The 19589-nt window shown below is 45.0% G+C and overlaps 2 protein-coding genes and 1 pseudogene across 5 annotated transcripts; 2 read left to right on the forward strand and 1 right to left on the reverse strand.

The window, feature by feature from the left end:
- Positions 1-11: 11 nt before the first annotated feature.
- Positions 12-4697, forward strand: C7H2orf81 (chromosome 7 C2orf81 homolog). 4 transcript variants are annotated; one of them, XM_057743480.1, is made up of 4 exons: positions 12-130; positions 2576-2797; positions 2884-3105; positions 3260-4697. In XM_057743480.1, the coding sequence occupies exons 1-4, from the start codon at positions 113-115 to the stop codon at positions 4616-4618; spliced, it is 1821 nt and encodes a 606-aa protein (XP_057599463.1). In that variant the 5' UTR covers positions 12-112; the 3' UTR covers positions 4619-4697. The 4 variants fall into 4 exon arrangements, with proteins under 4 accessions (XP_057599463.1, XP_057599464.1, XP_057599462.1 ...); XM_057743481.1 differs by having other exon boundaries at positions 44-130; positions 1689-2797; XM_057743479.1 differs by lacking the exon at positions 12-130 and adding an exon at positions 1449-1729.
- Positions 4698-5307: 610 nt separating this feature from the next.
- LOC130857754 (retinol dehydrogenase 12-like) lies at positions 5308-11006 on the forward strand. Its single transcript, XM_057743483.1, has 6 exons — positions 5308-5518; positions 5702-5941; positions 6236-6325; positions 8333-8521; positions 8972-9078; positions 9200-11006. Exons 1-6 carry the CDS (start codon positions 5341-5343, stop codon positions 9386-9388), a joined length of 993 nt encoding a protein of 330 aa, XP_057599466.1. The 5' UTR covers positions 5308-5340; the 3' UTR covers positions 9389-11006.
- On the reverse strand, positions 9449-17903 carry LOC130857654 (non-histone chromosomal protein HMG-14-like; annotated as a pseudogene).
- Between the last annotated feature and the right edge of the window lie 1686 nt (positions 17904-19589).

The following is a 19589-nucleotide window of genomic DNA, read 5'->3' on the forward strand; positions in this document are numbered from 1 at the left end:
GGGGCGAGCCTGCCCGCTGCGCGGTTGCGGAGGCGACCGGGAGGCGGCAGCTGCAGCCGGGACGCGACGGGAAAGTCGCTGGAGCCCGGGGACCGGAGCTACAGCTGCGGCGATGGCGCACGAAGGCCCGGTGAGCTTTAGCTCAGCTGAGGGTGCCCCAGAGCGGGGATAGACCGTTAAGATCGGTGTCCGGAACCTTGGCCCAGCCCTGTGCCACCCGGCGCCCGCCCTCCACACGGACGTTCGAGATGACCAAGGAAGCCATGTCTGTGCACTAGGGCAGAAAACCTACACCTGCACCACGCCCACTCACAAGCATTATCACTCTTGGAACCTGAGGGAAAGGGGTTAAATGGGTGGTGCAGAGCCCAAGAACAAGAAGTGACTTTGGAAACAGTTTATGCGTGTATAATGTCTCATATTGAGGTACCCATTTAAATGATTTAAGCCAGAATTGGTCAGGCACTGGGGAGAGGTGTAGCTAGATGTGATCCATTTCAAGAATTTCAGGAGGAAGAAATGGATTGAACAATTCTGAGGCTGCACTTGAAAGTCAGTTGTGTAAAAGCCAAGAAACTTAAAATAAAGAGACTTGAAGAGCATTCGTGCAACAATATCTCTGGCCCCTCTGGTCAGGCCTTTTCTAGGTAAAACCATTATCACCGGTGTCACATGAGAGGCTGAGCGGGGAAGTCTAAGGAACCGACTCTCCCTCCCGGCCCTACCTGCTCAGCTCTGGCCAAGCCTGGACTAGGCTGTAGGCCATTCCCTGGGCTTACCTACAGGACTGTTCTCACTAACAGAGAGAGGAAATGAGGCTTAAGGGATTTTGAGTTCAGTGTGAGGTCTGGGAAATGCCAGAGTTGGGGGAGAATGAATTTTGAGGAATACCATGTGTGAGGCAATAAGGTGGGAGGTGGGGGGGAGGCAAAGATTTGGGAAGATTATGTTGGGAGGTAAATTTTTGGAAGGAATCAGGTTCAGGGAGACTGTTGTGGGGAAATGAGGAGGCTCCCAAGAATCTACTAGTAAATTCCTATGTCCCTAAAATGGATTTTGGGGGGACTAGATTTTTCTTTTTCGGTGGATTTTTCTTGCTTATAAAAGGATACAAAGTACTGTAGAGAACTTATAAAATGGAGAAGAGTGTAAGAAAGAAATATATCCGCTGTTACAATTTTTGCGCTTTCCTTTTCTTCAACACATGTTGGTTTACATATCTGAGATCATATTTGATATGTAATTTTGAACCTGTTTCTTTCGTTTAACATTACATCATAAGTATTTTCCTATGCTGTTGTCAATTCTGCCTTTAATCATTGCATAATAGTCCATCGTATAGGTAGCACACAATTAGCCACCTATTCTCTTTTTGTTAGACGTATGTTTTCAATATTCTGCTATTATAAATGACATCACAGGGAATATTTTAGAGAATATATGTTTATTTTCATTTCAGAATATGCCTTTGTGTGTGTTTATAAAACTGGAATTGGTACTTTTGTAGGTTGGACATCTTTTCAAATGCTTATTAGTCATCAACGGTTCCATTTTTGTGAAATATAATGTCCTTTGCCTATTATCCTTGGAAGTCTTATGATTTAAAAAAATTTATATGCATTTTAATGTGTTTGGTGATATTTACTCTTTTTTAAAATTTGTTGCAATTTTTTGTTGTTGTTGTTTAGGAAGCAGGATGAAGTCAAGCTATGGAGTCAGACAGACCTGTGTATGAATTATGACTCCACTACTTCCTTACTCTGTGATCCTTGGCAAATTCTGTAAAATGGGGATTAAAAATAGTATGTAGTCTAAAAAATGTAGGAATTGAATCCATGTATGTGACTGATATCCTTTAAGTGCCAGTAAATGATAACTACTATTATCAGCTTGTAATTTGGAAAGTTTTTTAAAATAAGCACAGGAAAATTTGGCCTATGTATATATACACACTTATCTATCCGTTTATTTATTTCTTACATTACTTTTATGCTTAGGCAGCTCTTTCTCACCTAGAGATTATATGACAATTTAAACTATTTTCCCCTACATTTTCTTTTTTCTTTTGTTTTATTTGTGTGTGTGTATTTATCCTTTAATTCATCTGGAATTTATTTAGATGTGTATTGTGGAGTGAGGATCTAAGTTGATTTGGGGAAAGGGAGGAGACACTAAACACATCAGTAATACCAGGACTGTTTATTGACTTTTCTTTCTCAAGTTCTTAAACTCTTAAGAGTTTTGAACACTTTGAACTGGTGCAAATAGCAAGGACTGTGCAATTAGAGCTATATACAGCCTGGGTTCACTGTGTAATCCCCAGCAAGTGGAGGTAAACTGCTGTCAGGTTTCGGTTTCTTTGTCTGTAAAATGGGCTTAATGAGCCGTTATGAAAATTAAATTAGCTAGGTCACACACCTACAAAGCATCTGTCACATAGTAAGGCCTTGGTAAATTATCCCTTTCTAAAGGCTTTTCCTTCCTGCTAGACAACTTGAAGACGCTTCCTTCTAGCCCATAACTACTTCTCCGCTTCTCCGTTTCCCGCCCTGATTGCCCTGTTCTTTTCCCACAGAGGCAGGTCCGAGACCGCGGGGTGACCCGATCCAAGGCGGAAAAGGTGCGGCCACCCACGGTTCCGGTGCCGCAGGTGGATATCGTGCCTGGGCGGCTCACTGAAGCCGAGTGGATGGCGCTCACGGCTCTCGAAGAGGGCGAGGATGTGGTGGGGGACATCTTGGCTGATCTGCTGGCCCGAGTCATGGACTCTGCCTTTAAAGTCTACCTGACCCAGCAGGTGGGCCTGGATCCTTGTCCTCCAGACCCAGCTCCCCTCTCCCTGACCCCTCCCTGCTGGGCTGAGACCCTTTTTCGCTTCCTCAGTGCGTTCCATTCACCATCAGTCAGGCACGGGAAGCCATGTTGCAGATCACCGAGTGGCGCTTCCTGGTCCGGGACGAGGGAGAATCTGCAGTGGCAGAGGACTCCACATGGGGTGAGGACGAGGAACCCTTGGCTTGCACGACGGACGCCTGGGCTCAGGGATCCGTGCCGGTACTACACGCGCCGGCCTCGGTGGGGCTGGAGGATACCTTCCAAGGCGAGGTAAGCTTAGCCCCAGCTACCTCCCATCTCTCACCGCCACCCCCGCCGCGTCTTTGATCTCCTCAGGGCCTCACTGGACTGCTCCACCCTCCTCTCTATCCTCTCTGACATCTCACTACTCACCCCTCACCTCCACCCCGGTGCATTTCCCCAGGACCAAGAGAGCGTGGACCAGAGCCCTTTAGGAAGGTCGTGGATGGATATAGGCTCTCAGGAGCGGATGGAATCTTGGGAGCGTCCTCCTGAACTGAGAGTAACCCCGGGCTCCCCACCCACCCCGGAGATGTTTCAGGAGACAGGACCCGGGGGTCCTTTAGAGAAACTGGACGACCAGGCGGGTGGCTACCTGTTTGCAGTCGGATCCTCAGACGCTAGCAGCCAGCCGTCGGTGGAGATGGCGTCTGCCGACAGTCCCCACCCTTCTCTGGAGCTGTCCTTGGTAGCCAGCCCTCAGGCCTCGGTCGGGAGGGCACAGCCCCTGAGCTCTGAGTTCTCGCTGGAGGACCTCTACTATTGCACGCCCCAGCCGTACGCGGCTGGAGACCCGCCGGAGCTCAAGGAGGAGAAGGTGCCCCGCACCCCCTCGGGAGTGTCGGCGTCTGGCCCCTCTGCGAGCAGCCACACCACGCTCAGCCCCTCCGTGGGGTTCCAGCCGCCGCAGCCGGGGCGCGGCGACGCGCGGCCCCACGCGCTTCACTACAGAATGGGCCGCAAGGCGGCGATGGCGCGCCTGGGCCCCGCGCGGCTGCCACGCCACTGGGTGCGCCCGCTGGCGGAGGTTCTGGTCTCAGACTCCGAGGCGCGCCCCCTGGAAGCCTCCCGCGGGCGCCAGCGAGGCCAGAAGACCGAGACCCCGGCCGGACCGCAAGCCTCCGGCCCCAGCGTCCGCGTCTCCCCGTCATTGTTCTTCCCTATCCCGCCTGGCGTTCCTTCCCGAGCCTTGGGCCCCGGCCCCAGCCTCCAATTCCCTACTTTAAGCTTAGGCCTGCCGTCGCCAGGCTTTGGTTCAAAGCTGCCCTTTCCCAGTCCTGGGCTCCGTTTTCTCGCCACGCACCCTGCGCGCCCCGACGTGGCCCGCAGCTCCAGCCCCAGACTATGGCCGGGTGCCAAGTGGCCCAGCGGCTGGGAGGCGGAGGCCGAGTTGCTGGGTGAGCTGTGGGCCGGCCACACCCGAGTACCTCCGCAGGGCTTAGGATCCAGGGACCGGGAGAGCCAGGATCCTCGCAAGTGGCTTCATCCCGTGCCCGGAGTTCTCGAGGCCACCTCCCAGGTGATGTGGAAGCCCATGTTGCTGCCAGAAGCGCTGAAGCTGGCCCCTGGTGTGAGTGTGTGGAACCCAACCACCCAGGTGCTGCTCAGCTCTGCTGAACCTCAACAGGAGGACAAAGAAGGTGGCACCTCTCCTCCCATCCACACAGGTGCTCCGAAGCCCCAAGTGACTGTGGCAGAGCTAATGAAGAACTCAGCCCCCAAAATGTGGTCGCTCCCTTCCAAGCGCCTGCCCCGATTCTGAGCACTGAACCTCAGGCAGTAGGAATCCTACCTTTCTTCCATCTGCTTGCCAGAAATAAACACCTGAGTTGCCTTAAGAATTGGCCTGATGTCAATTTCTTCCAAGTGTGTGCTCTCACTGAACTGGACAGGTCTAGGAGAATATAGAACACTGGATCCAGGGAAAAATTCCATTACACCCTTAGGTGACCCTGCTTTAGGGCATGGCGACTCCCCAGCGGAAGCATTCTGGAGAACCATCCCCATCTCCACCAAGGAGCAGACAGAGGGTTGCAAGTAGGGTCTGCCTCAGTTTGGAGAACTTACAGAGTCTCCTTCCAGTAGGGGAAGAAGGGGATGGCCCTGCTTAAGCACAGAGTGATTCAAGACATGAGGAATTTGATTTCCAATCCCTGGAGCTCTGTCAATTCACCTTAGAGTGAAAATCCAAGTTTCACTTGGAGACAAATTTGAGCCTATACAGGGTTGAGGGAAATCTGGACTTTCTTAATCTTTGACTTGGACCAGCATTGGCGTGAGGCAATCAGATAGCTAGGGAAAACAATTTAAGGAGGAACTCACTCTCAGGTTCAAATGGGATGCTCAAACACATCCACAAGTGAGTGCCTCCTTAAATTTTGTGCCTTATGCTCCACACCTCTTGGCTAGTCCTACTCAGCTTTGACTAGTCCCTCCGCACCCTCCTGTGGGCAGCACTTCCAGGGGCAGGCCAGACTTCTCACTATGCCACTGTGGTCTCTACTTAGCACCCCAGTCTGGGGTCCTGGCTCTGTCCTCCTCATTCTGGTCCTCCTGCTTAGACTAAGTGCACAGGCCTGGCATAAGTTTTATCTTTGGGACCTCCAGCACTGCTCCACAGATTTGACTGGAAAGACGGCAGTGGTGACTGGGGCCAACAGTGGTGAGTGCTCCTCCTGCTCTGTCACTTCACTAAGCACCTCAGCCTCCAACAGCCCCAAGAGGGAGGGCAGGGAGGCAGACCAGCATCCACTGTCAGAACCCTTGTCTCCTCTCTTCGCCCCCCCCCTCCATTGCCCTTTAGTCACTCCCCAGGCTAGCATACTCTGAAACTGCCCTCCCACAGGCATGGGGAAGTTTGTGTCCCAGGAGCTGGCCCGCCGAGGGGCGCGTGTGATCCTGGCCTGCCGTAGCAGAGAGCGTGGACAGCAAGCCCTCGCTGAGATACGAGCAGCGACAAAGAGCACGCGCCTCCTGCTTGGTGAGGTGGACCTGAGCTCTATGGCCTCCATCCGGAGCTTTGCGCAGTGGCTTCTGCAGGAGTATCCTGAGATACATCTACTGATTAACAATGCTGCAATCTGTGGTACGTGCCTTGACTTGCTTCCCCTAAGTACATTTCAGGAACCTCCTTCCTAGATCAGGGACCCCAAAACAGGCATCCTCCAAGCCTAACCTGTACATCCCATGGAGACACTCTAATTTAGACACTATCCTAAAAAGTCTACCTTAAGTTATAACTTCACACTTCAATGCCCGCATCTCAACACATCCATGCTCCTGTGGCATCTCTACCGAACCCAATGTATCCTCCCCAGACTTTGTCTTCCTCAGGGTCCTCACTCCATCACCCACCACCTGTGTTTTCATCTCCTCCCAGGATTCCCCACGACACTTACCCCAGAGGGCCTTGATCTCACCTTTGCCACCAACTACACTGGGCCCTTTCTGCTCACAAATCTGCTCCAAGGTAAGGAAGAATGGGTGCTTACCTTCTGTGCCACCCCCACTTTTCCATTCCCCTGGCATTTTTTGTGACTTACTGTCTCCCATTGTCATCTCCTTCCCCTTGGCACCCAGGTGCTTGCTGAGCAAAGACCCAGTACATTTTTGCTGTACACAGCAGGGAACTCACCTGGCAACAGTCAGGAGGCTGGTAGTAGAATCAGTCAGTTCCAAAATCAACCAGCAAGAGGATGTAAGATCTACATCCCACCTCTCTTTCCCCCAGCTCTTGAGTTCTAGCCAGATGAGTAGAGTCAGTCATCTCAACAAGAGCTTCTTGAGGGTGGTACTAGGCTACTAAGGTTAAGGAGGTTTGTGTTTTTCCTAGGGAGGGGTGGGATTGGCTGGCAGGCATAATCTCCCTAACATTTTCCATTTTCTCTGGATAGTCTAATAGCCTCTTTAAAAGAAAATTGATTTTTTGGTCAGGTAATACAAGTCCAAAGTACAAAAGGGCATACAGTGAAAAAAAAAAAAAAAAAAGACAGAAAGAACAAAGTCTTCTCCTCTCCTGGAAAATCAGCTATCCATTCTCCTTCTGGGAGCCAACTACTATTGCCAGGTCTCATGCACCCTTTAGTGGATGATTACATTAGCCCCAACTGGAAAGTGAACAAAAAGCAAGGTCAAACTATGCAATTGTAAGTATAAGTGTTTTTTCCCCTTTCCAATAATTGTAACATGCTATACTACCCTGTCTGTACCTTGGTTAGTAACAGTTTCTTAAACTTTCTCTCCTGTCTCCCCTTCTTTAATCCATTCTCCTTTCTGCCACTTCTAAGAAGTCACCTTTCATCATGTCACTTTCTTGTTTCAAATCCTGTGAAGGTTCTCTGTCCTTTATACGATAAACTAAGCTGCTTCTCTCCTCTTACAAGACCCTGTGCAGACTGAGAGCCCCACCTTTGCCTTTCTCAAACCCACACACTCCTCTCCAGCCAGACAATCTGTATCTCTTGAGCCACACACAGAATGTTTTAAATTCTGGCTGTGCTTTTGCACGTGGGTTTCCCTCTATCTGGAATATCCTTTCCATCCCTTTAGCCTGGCTCACTTAATTCAGCTGCCAACACTCAGCACAGATATCACTCGTGCGTTGGATCCTTCCCTGACACCTCTGCCTCCCCCAGCAGTCCCCATTTACAGGACTCCCTTAGCCCCTGTACACATCTCTGTTCCTGCGCTGATGCTGCATGAAGATCAGTCTCCAACTAGGTTGTGAGTCTCTTTGGTCTTTATGTCATTATGTCTGCAAGTTTGGAGTTCACTGTCCTCTTTAAGAATAATTTTCTCTCCGACAAGTTTTGGCTAAATACCTCCTGCTCAATTTTTCATTTGTGATTAATTTAAATGGAGGGTTCAAAATAGTTTAAGCATTTTGAAACAATAAGTAAACTCATGTGACAACTACAATTTTTGATAGTTAAAATTAAAAAAAAAACTTTCCTAAATCTCTCTGCACACATTTCTTTTCTCCTAAACCAAGCACCCATATGTCCTTAGCACCTAGCATGGTGTCTGCCATAATCCAGGGGCCCAGTGAATATTTGCGGAATGAATAAGTAAATGAATGAATGTATGAATGTGTGAAAGACAGCTTTCACAGCAATTTCCAACCTCTCCTTCCCCTTCTTAGCCATCAGCAAGATAAAAATATAAATAAGCATTAATTACATTAGCTCCATCTGGCAAAGTGGAAGAAAAGGCAGAACTCCACTTTTATTTTAGACAAAACCCCCCCACTAAAATAAACAAGAGGAAGAGCATTAGGAAAGCAGCTAATGAAAGTGAAGCCTCAGTTCACATTACGCTGTGCCTCGCCTGGGCACCTGCGTGGGGGCCCACTGACTCTCCTGAAAGTCTAGGATGGGCCCTGCTCTCCTGGAGTCTCATGGAGAAGCAGGTTGGGGACTGGGCGTGGGAGTTTACTCTGGGACTTGGATTGAAGGTATGTGGTCCTCTCCCCACCCAGGGGCCCTTCAGCGGGCAGAGTCAGCCCGGGTAGTGAACGTGTCTTCCTTCCTTCAAGCATATGCGTACGTTGATGAAGAACACCTGACAGGGGCTGGTAGACCTTTGACCTTCAATGAGAACTATAACTGCAGCAAACTGCTTTTGGCCTCATTCACTGGGAAACTTGCCCAGAGACTTCAGGGGACAGGTAACTGCCTCTGACACCCCCTACTCCTCCACTCCCAACACTACCTCCCAGCACTTCCCATCTCATTCCAATGTATTTTGGCCATAAAATACTCCCAATATCCCCCAAGCCGGCTGTTAACCTCCTCCATTTATCACCTGTGCACCCTATATTTCTCTCAACCCCATCTTCGTATCTTCTTTTCATCCTTTTCCAACTCTCTCATCACCTACAACTTCTCTCTCCTCCAGCACCATCCATCATGTTCCCCCTCAAGATCACCCAACACTTTCAAATACTTATGTCTCCTTACTGGCTCAGATATCACCATTCGTGAGGCTTTTATCACCTCTACCCAACAGATCTGGTAGGATCCTCATTCATTGCACGTTGCAGACCCACACTTAACCCTTTCTTCCCACCCATCCTCCTCTCACTTCACTTTGCACTACACTTGTCTCACCCTTTCAGGTGTGACTGTGAACTCTGTGGACCCAGGTGTTGTATACACGAAGATCATGAGGCACTTTTCTTGGCCATATCGCTTCCTCTTCTGGTTCTTCAGCTTCTTATTTAAGGTGGGTAGTGGAGGAGCTGGCTCTGCCTGAAGACGGTGGGACAAGGTTCTGCTGCTCAGAGTGTCCCTTCAGGCTAGAGCCTTCCTGGCTTTACTCTTCCTCTTCCTCCGTGTCTCTACAGGATAGCAAACAAGGTGCAGTCCCCGTCCTCTACCTGTGCTTGGCAAAGGAGCTGGATGGCATTTCTGGAAAACATTTTAGCAGTTCCTGTGTGATAACTCTTCCCCCTGAAGCTGCTCGGGATCGTCATGTGGCCCAAAGCCTCTGGGATACCTCCGTCCGACTAACAAACCTAAACAAAGTGGACTGATCCTCTGTGACCCCTGCCCTAACTAGCCACCCTCTCCTTGGTGCCCAGCCCTTACTCTGATTATGCCTTCTGCTGCTGGTTCCAAGGATCAATCTTTTTGTCCAGTATAGTGACCACTTCCTCTTCCTGTTGGTTCAGGGGCATGGGAGCTCAGATCAGCCAGAGACAGTTTCAGCTTCTAGTTTATTGCTAGTTATTTGATAGAAGTATTCGTATCTTGGGTGCTAGGATCTCCAAACCTACCAAGTCCTATGTTGCGGTGACGGGAATAAGACTGCTATTGGTGGGTATTAGATGTACCAGTAAGAGGGGAAACTTCTACCTGTACCTCTTGGTTCTTGGCCTTGGGGGAGACAGCACCCTGCCGAGACCAGCTCGGCGACTCGAGGTGAGTGACGGGTGCCGCAAGCTTGAAGAAGACACAGACACAGACTGAAGAGAAAAGTGGGGCCGGGGGGCTCAAGACCTCTCGGATCAAGAGCCCTGCTGACTCATCCCAGGTTGCTTTTATTGAGTTCGTGGGCTAACATTCTCAGGTTAGACTCATAAACAATCAAAGGCCTCACATGACTGAGGCAATTATCTTTGTTTGCTTCGTGGGTCCGAGTTGAGCAGGTGTGGATTTGAGCTGGGGGTGGAGAGCAAAACAGCCCTGGGGGCAGGAGACCTCTCTCAGATATTAGGGGTCTGTGCCCCACCCATGTTGGCCCCTCTGCGACTGTGCCTGTCTTAGGTTGTTCCTCCCTTGAGGAATCTTACCCGTCTCTGGCTAACCAGTCATCCTCTAGGGCCAAACAGGGTGATATAAGGAAGGCTCTATGCACCACCCCTGTTGGCCCCTCTGCGGCTGTGCCTGTCTTAGGTTGTTCCTCCTCTGAGGAATCTTACCCGTCTTTGGCTAACCAGCCATCCTCCAGGGCCAAACAGGGTGATATTAGTCTCCACGCCCCGCACCCTCAGCTCCTCCACTGCTCAAGCAGGACATTCTGAATCCCATCGCTCAGCCCACATACTTTAACATTTTCAAGGTTTCAGAAAGGTTCCTGAATGTCTTCCCACAGCACCCCATAGTGTCCTCTGGATTAAGGCATATGCCACATCCTGTAGGACAGCATCGCAGCTTCATAGGGTGTTGTCTCCCAGCTGGTACTGTAACTGAGGCTACAGGTAACCATTCCACCTTTCTATCAAACCAGCTGCTCCTGGGTGCTGAGTTATGCAATAATGCCACTGAATTCTCAGTGAGAGCCCACTGCTTCTTTTAAATCTACATAAATTTTGGAATTAGCTTTTCCAATTTCACATGCACAAATCTTGTCGGGATTGCACTACATCTGTTTGGGAGGATTGAAGTTTTTATGTTAATGAGTTGTTTAAACATGAATGAAGTGTACTTTTATCTATTTAAATCTTAATATCTTTATAAAATTTTGAATAATTTTACCCATAAAGATCTTGCACAAGTTTTATTATATTTAATTCCAGATACCTTACTTTTTATGCTATTGCAAATGGTATTTTAAAATTTGCATATTAATCATATATCAAGCAACTTTATTAAGTTATCTAATTCTGATCATTTATCTGTAGATTCTTTTGTTTTTTTTTCCACATAGAAAATCATACCATCTGGGAATAATAACATCTATTTCTTCTCTTTCAACTATTATAAATTTTACTTCTTTTCCTAGACATGAATTGATTTTCTAGTATTAAAGCCAACTTGCATTTAAACCAACTTTGTCAGAGTGTTAATTTTGTATATATGGCTAAATTTAGTATACTCATGTTTTTGCTTGGAACTGTTTATTCATAAATGAGATTGACCTGTACTGTACTTTTCCTTACTTATATTGCCATTGTCTGTTTTTGCTGTCATAGATTCATTTTATAAAATGAACTGGAAATTTGTGTTAGTCTAGGGACATTATACGAGAAACAGATGCCAATTAATTGAGGATTAAATGTACAAGAAACTTGCTAGGGGAAATGGCTGTGAAAGAAAGTGGGGAAGAATTAGGAGATCCACCAGACTGTGATATAAGTCTGACCCTGAGTAAAGGAGAGAAGGTTGGTTGGGAGCATCTTAGAGCACAACGGGATGATTTTTCTGTTTTTGTTTTTGTTTTTTTTTCTGCTGCACTGTGCATGGGATATTACTTCCCTAACCAGGAATCAAACCTGCAGCCCCTGCATTAGAAGCATGAAGTCTTAACCCTGGACCACCAGGGAAGTCCTGATTTTTCCATTTTTAAACTCCTTCTCTTGTATGCAATCTATTTCTGTTCCTTAGTGGTTAGTCTAAAAATTTTAACCTGCCTTTTTTTTTTTTTACAATAAACTGCATATATTTAAAGTGTACAATTTGATATTTTTTTTCTTATTAGTAATGTATATATGGCAATCCCAATCTCCCAATTCATCCCACTCCAACCCCTCTCCCCTGCCTTTTTTTTAATTTGGGCTGTGCTGGGTGTTTGTTGCAGCACGCAGTGTTCTCTAGTTGTGGCTCTCGGGCTCCAGAGCGAGTGGGCTCAGTAGTTGCAGCGCTCAGGCTTAGTTGCCCCGTGGCATGTAAGATCTCAGTTCCCTGACCAGGGATCGAACCCACATCCCCTGTATTGGAAGGTGGATTCTTAACTACTGGACCACCAGAGAAGTCCCTTAATATGAATATTTGTTTATTTCATTTTATTTTTTTGGCCTCACTGCATTTGGGATCTTAGTTCCCCTATCAGGGATCAAACCTGTGCCCCCTGCAGGAGGAGCATGGGTGCTTTACCACTGGACCACTAGGGAAGTCCCTGCATATTTATTTAACAGCTTTAATCAATATCTTTATTCTTCTTTCAAACAGTATATAAATTTTAGAGTGTTCTTCAACATTAATCTTTCTCTTTGAATTCATGTTTTTGTAACCCAATATTTTAATTATATTGTTTCATTAATTTCACAAATCAGATAATTTATTATTTTAAAAAGTTGATATTTGTATAGATTTACCCATATGTTTAGTATTTGCTCACTTTTCTTTCTTGTTCTCATATCTTCCATCTGGGATTATTTTCCTTCTACCCTGAAGTACATCCTTTAGAAGTTCCTTTCATGAGGATTTGTGGTAGACAGAATTCTAAGATGGCTCCCAAGACCCCTACCGCCTTGTATACACATTTTCTTTAATCTCTTCCCCCTGATTGTGAGCAGATCTCACGAACATGATGGAATTTTACTTCTGTGATTATGTTATATATTGGGTTCATGGGATTAGCTGATGTAATTAAAGTCTATAACCATTTGGCTTTGTGTGTGGCTGCACAATATTTATTCATGTCTACCATATTTTTATTCACATATTTATTTTTATTATTTATAAATTTATTTATTTATTTATTTATGGCTGCATTGGGTCTTCATTTCTGCCTGCAAGCATTCTCTAGTTGCTGAGAGTGGGGGCTACTCTTCATTGTGGTGCGCAGTCTTGAGGTGGCTTCTTTTGTTGCGGAGTACAGGCTCTAGGTGCAAGGGCTTCAGTAGTTGAGGTGTGCAGGCATGGGCTTCCGAAGTTGTGATATGTGGGTTCAGTATTGTGGCTCAAGGGCTCTAGAGCACAGGCTCAGCAGTTGTGGCTCACGGGCTTAGTTGTTCCTTGGCATGTGTGATCTTCCCAGAGCAGGGATCGAACCTGTGTCCCCTGTATTGGCAGGCGGATTCTTAACCACTGTGCCACCAGGGAAGTCCCTTTTCACATCTTTAAATTACAGCTTTCTATGTTTGAGTTCCTTGAAGCTTTCTATGGTGTGTGTCATTCATTAATTTATTCATTAAATGATCTTAAATTTAATGAATTTAATTTATTAAATGAATAAGTTAATGGAGTGTCAACTGATCCAGGCATTGCTCTATAGTAATGAGTAAAATAGATAAACATCCATGAATTCAAGAAGTGTATATTCAAGTGGAGTAAGAGAGATAATAAACAAAAATATACGGTAAAATTACATAGATATGAGTGCTACGGACATAAGTGAAGCAAGAAAGGAAAGGAGGAATGCCATGATGGGGGCCCAGGTTGAGATTTTAAATAGGTTGGCCAGTTAAAGACTCAAATAACCAGTTGGCTTTGAGATAATCAAAGGGGAGGTTATTTTGGGTGGACCTGGCCTAATCAGGTGAGCCCTTTAAAAGGGTCCAGGCCTTCTTAGAAGTCCGAGAGATTCTCCTGTTTACCATGAAGCAAACTGCCACACTGTGAAGAAGGCCACATGGACTCTAGTAGTTGAGGCTTCGGTTCTACAGTTGCAAGGAGCTGAATTTTGCCAATAACCAGTGAACTTGGAAGAGGACCTGGAGTCCAGGTGAGATTGCAGCCCTGGATGACACCTTGATTTCAGCCTGGTGAGATCCTGAGCAGAGGACCCAGCTAACCTGTACCCAGGCTCCTGACCCACAAAAACTGTGAAATAATACATCTTTTCTTTTAAGCCACTGAGTTTGTAACAATTTGTTATGCAGCAATAGATCACTAATACAGGATCTAGTGATAGCAAACCTCTTCAGTTTTATTTTGTTTGAAAATGTCTTTATTTTACCTTCATTGTTTTTAAACTTTGATAGAAGTATAGTTGATTTGAAATGTTTCAGGTGTACAGCAAAGTGATTCAGTTACATATATATACATACACATTTTTAAAGATTTATTATTTATTTATTTATTTGGTTGCATTGGGTCTTTGTTGCTGCACGTGGGCTTTCTCTAGTGGCAAGAGGGGACTTCTCTTCATTTTGATGCATGGACTTCTCATTGCAGTGGCTTCTCTTGTTGTGGAGCATGGGCTCTAGACGTGTGGCTTCAGTAGTTGCAGCACGTGGGCTCAGTAGTTGTGGCTTGCAGGCTGTAGAGTGCAGGCTCAGTAGTTGTGGTGCTAGGCTTAGTTGCTCCGCAGCATGTGGGATCTTCCCTGCCTAAGGCCCGAACCTGTGTCCCCTGCACTGGTAGGCAGATTCTTAACCACTGTGCCACCAAGGAGCCCTATATATATATGTTTTAAATTCTTTTCTATTACAGGTTATTACAACATGTTGAATATAGTTCCCTGTGCTATACAGTAGGTCCTTGTTGTTTAATTTTTTTGAGAACTTTTATTGAGATACAGTTAACAGACAATAAACCGCATATATTTACAGCGTACAATTTGGTATCCCAGTCTCTCAATTCATTCCCCCCCCAACCCTCCCTGCTTTCCCCACTTGGTGTCCATATGTTTGTTCTCTATGTCTATGTCTCTATTTCCGCCTTGCAAACCAGTTGATTTGTACCATTTTTCTATAGTCCACATATATGTGTTAATATACAATATTTGTTTTTCTTTTTCTGACTCACTTCACTCTGTATGACAGTCTCTAGGTCCACCCATGCCTCTACAAATGTCCCAGTTTCATTGCTTTTTACAGCTGAGTAATATTCCATTGTATATATGTACCACATCTTCTTTATCCATGCGTTGATGGACATTTAGGTTGCTTCCATGTCCTGGCTATTATAAAGAGTGCTGCAATGAACATCGGAGTGCATGTGTCTTTTTGAATTATGGTGTTCTCTGGGTATATGCCCAGCAGTGGGATTGCTGGGTCATGTGGTAACTCTATTTTTAGTTTTGCAAGGAACCTCCATACTGTTCTCCATAGTGGCTGTATCAATTTACATTCCCACCAACAGTGCAAGAGCGTTCCCTTTTCTCCACACCCTCTCCAGCATTTACTGTTTGCCGATTTTCTGATGATGCCCATTCTCATTGGTGTGAGGAGATACCTCATTGTAGTTTTGATTTGCATTTCTCTAATAATTAGTGCTGTTGAGCAGCTTTTCATGTGCCTCTTGGCCATCTGTATGTCTTCTTTGGAGAAATGCCTATTTAGGTCTTCCGCCCATTTTTTGATTGGGTTGTTTGTTTTTTTGATATTGAGCTAGATGAACTGTTTATATATTTCAGAGATCAATCCTTTGCCTGTTGATTTGTTTGCACATATTTTCTCCCATTCTGAGGGGTGTCTTTTCATCTTGCTTATAGTTTCCTTTACTGTGCAGAAGCTTTGAAGTTTCATTAGGTGCCACTTATTTATTTTTGTTTTTATTCCCATTACTCTAGGGAGTGGATCAAAAAAGATCTTGCTGTAATTTATGTCAAAGAGTGTTCTTCCTATGTTTTCCTCTAGGAGTTTTATAGTGTCTGGCCTTACATTTAGGTCTTTAATCCACTTGGAGTTTATTTTTGTGTATGGTGTTAGGGAGTGTTCTAAATTCATTCTTTTACATGTAGCTGTCCAGTTGTCCCAGCACCACTTATTGAAGAGGCTGTCTTTTCTCCATTGTATATCCTTGCCTCCTTTGTCATAGATTAGTTGACCATAGTTTATCTCTGGCCTTCTGTCCTGTTCCATTGATCTCTATTTCTGTTTTTGTGCCAGTACCATACTGTCTTGATCACTGTAGCCTTGTAGTATAGCCTGAAGTCAGGAAGCCTAATTCCACCAACTCTGTCTTTCCTTCTCAAGATTGCTTTGGCTATTTGGGGTCTGTTGCATTTTCATACAAATTGTAAAATGTCTTGTTCCAGTTCTGTGAAAAATGCCATTAGTAATTTGATGGGGATTGCATTGAATCTGTAAATTGCTTTGGGTAGTACAGTCATTTTCACAATGTTGATTCTTCCAATCCAAGAACATGGTATGTCCCTCCTTCTGTTTGTGTCATCTTTGATTTTTTTCATGAGTGTCTTATAGTTTACTAAGTCATTTGAAATCCAGTGTACATTTTGCACACATAGCACATTTCTATTTGTATGGTAGAGAAGGCTCTACAATATGGAATAAGCCAGAACAACGGAAAAGACATCACTCTTACAGTGAAGACTTAGGACCACACAAGTTCTATTGCAGAAACCATGGAAACAAACATATCTACAAGTGGGAACATTTTTGTTAAAACTTATCAGACACTTGAGATAATATAAGATTTTAATAAGCTGTCTAAAATCAGGAATACAAAAATGCCCAATATCTCTGATTCTAATCAACACTGTATTTTAGGACATAGCTAACACAATAAGGTAATAAAAAGATATAAAATGTATGAAGATTAGAAAGGAAGAGGTTAAACTGTCATTTTCCACAGAGGATATGATCAGATACATAGAAAATGCCAAAACAACCCAAATTCTCACGCAGCCAGTAAACTGAATTTGAACCCATTATCTAACAAATCCTGGCTCTCCCAACATTCTTGTGCAAATACCTCTGAACACTTGTTCTATAATTTTTTTTCATTTCTGTGGCTACATTGTTAGAAATGGGTGTATTGGGCCAGGGAATTTGAGCTTTCTAATGTTTTCTTTTTTTTTTTCTTTTGCAACTGAGATTTTATTGGTTGTTTTGAGGATCATTTACACAGATATTTCAATTTTTACAGTTCTTAACATATGTGCCAAAAATCTAAAAAATCATGTAGTTGTGATTCTTTTCTGAACAGTTATTCCAGTGACTTGCCAGCTTAAACTTTGGAGGCATATTTTCCTTAACAGGATGTCAAGTACCAATATCTTCAAATATTGATATGCTGTTACATCATAAGCCCCACTACTTCACAATTTAATATCATATACACTATGTGCTCAAATTTTCAATCATTCACAGCACATTAACAAAGTTATGAGGAGAACTGGACTACCACAACCAAAGATGTTACAGAGTGCACAAAATTGTGACCAGGAGAGCCAAGATCAAGGAGTGGTTTGCTTTAGGAAGCAATTCTACCAAAAACAACATGGGAAGAGAAGTAATTTAAAGTGTTCAAGACATTAACTGCACAACTGACTCCAAACTGCCATTTAGTATGCTTTGTATTATAGGGTTTAAAAGCTTTCTCCCATCTATGGAATGTTAAGCTGACAGCCAAGACAATCAAAGCCTCTATATTCAATATTCCACTATTTTCTCATTGTACCAAAAAAAAAAAAAAAACAACCAGCAAATGATTTCACCTCTTAATGAAAACACTTACACTTAAAACATGGGATGAGGTGGGATACCCTCCTTTTTAAAAATGGTTTTAGAGGTACTAAGAAAACTTGCATTTACAAAATATTTCACAGAAATATTCCACTGGATTATACAAAAAGGGAGACAGGGACCACCGATAGGGCTGGCCGTGTGATAGTCATCAGACTTGGCTTCTTTCTCCCCTGCTTCATTAGAGGCTGGCCTCTCTTCATTTTTCGTTTCTTCGTTTTCTGCAGGTAAGTCTTCTTCAGTCTCTTGGTTAGCCACTTCAGCCTGTTTTCCCTTTGCTCCCTTTTTCCCTTTGTTTGCACTTTTTTGTCTGAAGATTTATCCTTTCCTGCTGCATTTTGGGCTTTGTTTCCACTTTTGCAGGAGCTGGTTTAGCTGACAACCTCGCCGATCTCCTCTTGGGCTCCTCCTTCTCCAATCCTTCCACAGAGCACACCTTCCTCTTGGGCATCATGGAGTTGTGGCAGGCCGGGTGCCTGCAGGTCACAAACTTTCGCGAGCTGGGCTGCCTGGCCGTGATGACAAAATCTTGGCCCTCTGTGCACCAATGCTGAAAAGAAATACAGAGACAGAGTTGTGGAGGAACAAGAAAAAGTAGCTTTGTTCTTTGCCAGGCAAAAGAGGGAACACAGCAGGCTAGTGCCTCAAGAACAATGCCCCTCTTCCTGGGGAATAGGGAAAGGGTTTTATGGCCCAGGGCTCTTAGTCTGAGGTAGGTGATAAGGCTCAAAGTAATTAAGGTCTTGCACTTCTTTTCTTCTGCAAATTCATGGCCAAAGCTGGCATCAGGTGGCTCAGAAACTGGTGTCTCTGAAGTTATCAGGCCTGACCTTCTTTCGAAATGAAGAGTGATGCAGGGGAGTGTAAGGGAAGAAATACCAGGTGCAAAGGGTAATTCATATGGAGTCAGAGAATAATCAGCTTTGTGAAGGACAAGTTTAGCTACAAGTGTTCGTTAGTAGTAACAGCTAAAGACTAACCAAGGTTGCTTAATTCTTTCAGGCCTGTTTATGTTGTTTCCCGAGCCTGTTCATTGTTTCCTTCTTTTCCTTGTTTATCTGAAAAGAAAAGTCTCATATCTATTTAAGAAAAGTCTCATTTCTATTTTTGCTGCAACAAATTCCCCACTGCTAGTTCATTCCCTCCATATCAATGGAGGAAGGGAAATGGGTGTCACCCTTATCTGGCTGAGGATGAAAGTTCAGTTTTGCTCCATTTGACAAGCACCAGCTGTCTGGCCCAGGGGCCCATCTCTCTCCTACTTCAAATCCCCGCTGAGAGACGTGAACCCCAATAAATCTTTATTGGGAGGGTGAGGGACAATGGTCTGTCTACTGGAGCTTCCACAGGCTGGCAAGGGGCTCATAGACTCTACCTAGTTGGGGGTCACAGAGCTCTCACCTTGTCTCATTAAGGGGCCCAGGGTGACTGATGTCAGTGTAACAGACTCGGTTAGAAGTCATTGGAGGAGTGACAACCTGAACGTTAACAGACAAAATAGATCTTATTTCTTCTTAGGAGAATAAGCCTGAAACCTAATCCAGATGGGACACTACTTGCAGCCAGGTAGCCAGTTGTCTAGTTTTAACTTTTGATGTGGTATTTACATATAAACCAAAGTTAGTTGTCATTGTTAATAATTTTAGTGTTTCTCTAGTTATGAGAAGATGTAAGAATTTGGGCTCAGAAAATCTTCTCCTGAAAGTATCTAACTATCTGAAGGCCTGTTCTGCCAGTGTTTCCCAGAGCACAGAGTGACTAACTCTTTCCTGATATCCACTCTGAACTCTGTTCAGGGGATGTTGCAGGTCAGCAGCTGTAGCAGTGCATGATTTAATCCTTGTAGAGGTAAACGGCAAGTGTCAGTTTCCAGTTGGCAGGGCCCCTTCATGGTCATAAGTTCGACCACGGTTGTGGGAGGAGGAATTTCATGACCATTTCGCCCCATGGTGCTAGGAATGCTCATTCCCAGGTTTGGCAAAGATTTCATTGATAGGCCACTCAATATGCTATTACTGGACTAGGCCTTGAGAGGAGCAAAAAGTCTCTGTATCACCTGTCTTACTAGTCTCTTATGGTCCAGGAGAATATTCCCTCTTGTTGTTTCTTTCTGTATCTAGGGTTACACAATTAAATC

This window comes from Hippopotamus amphibius, chromosome 7, assembly GCF_030028045.1.
Source record: "Hippopotamus amphibius kiboko isolate mHipAmp2 chromosome 7, mHipAmp2.hap2, whole genome shotgun sequence".
NCBI lineage: Eukaryota > Metazoa > Chordata > Mammalia > Artiodactyla > Hippopotamidae > Hippopotamus > Hippopotamus amphibius.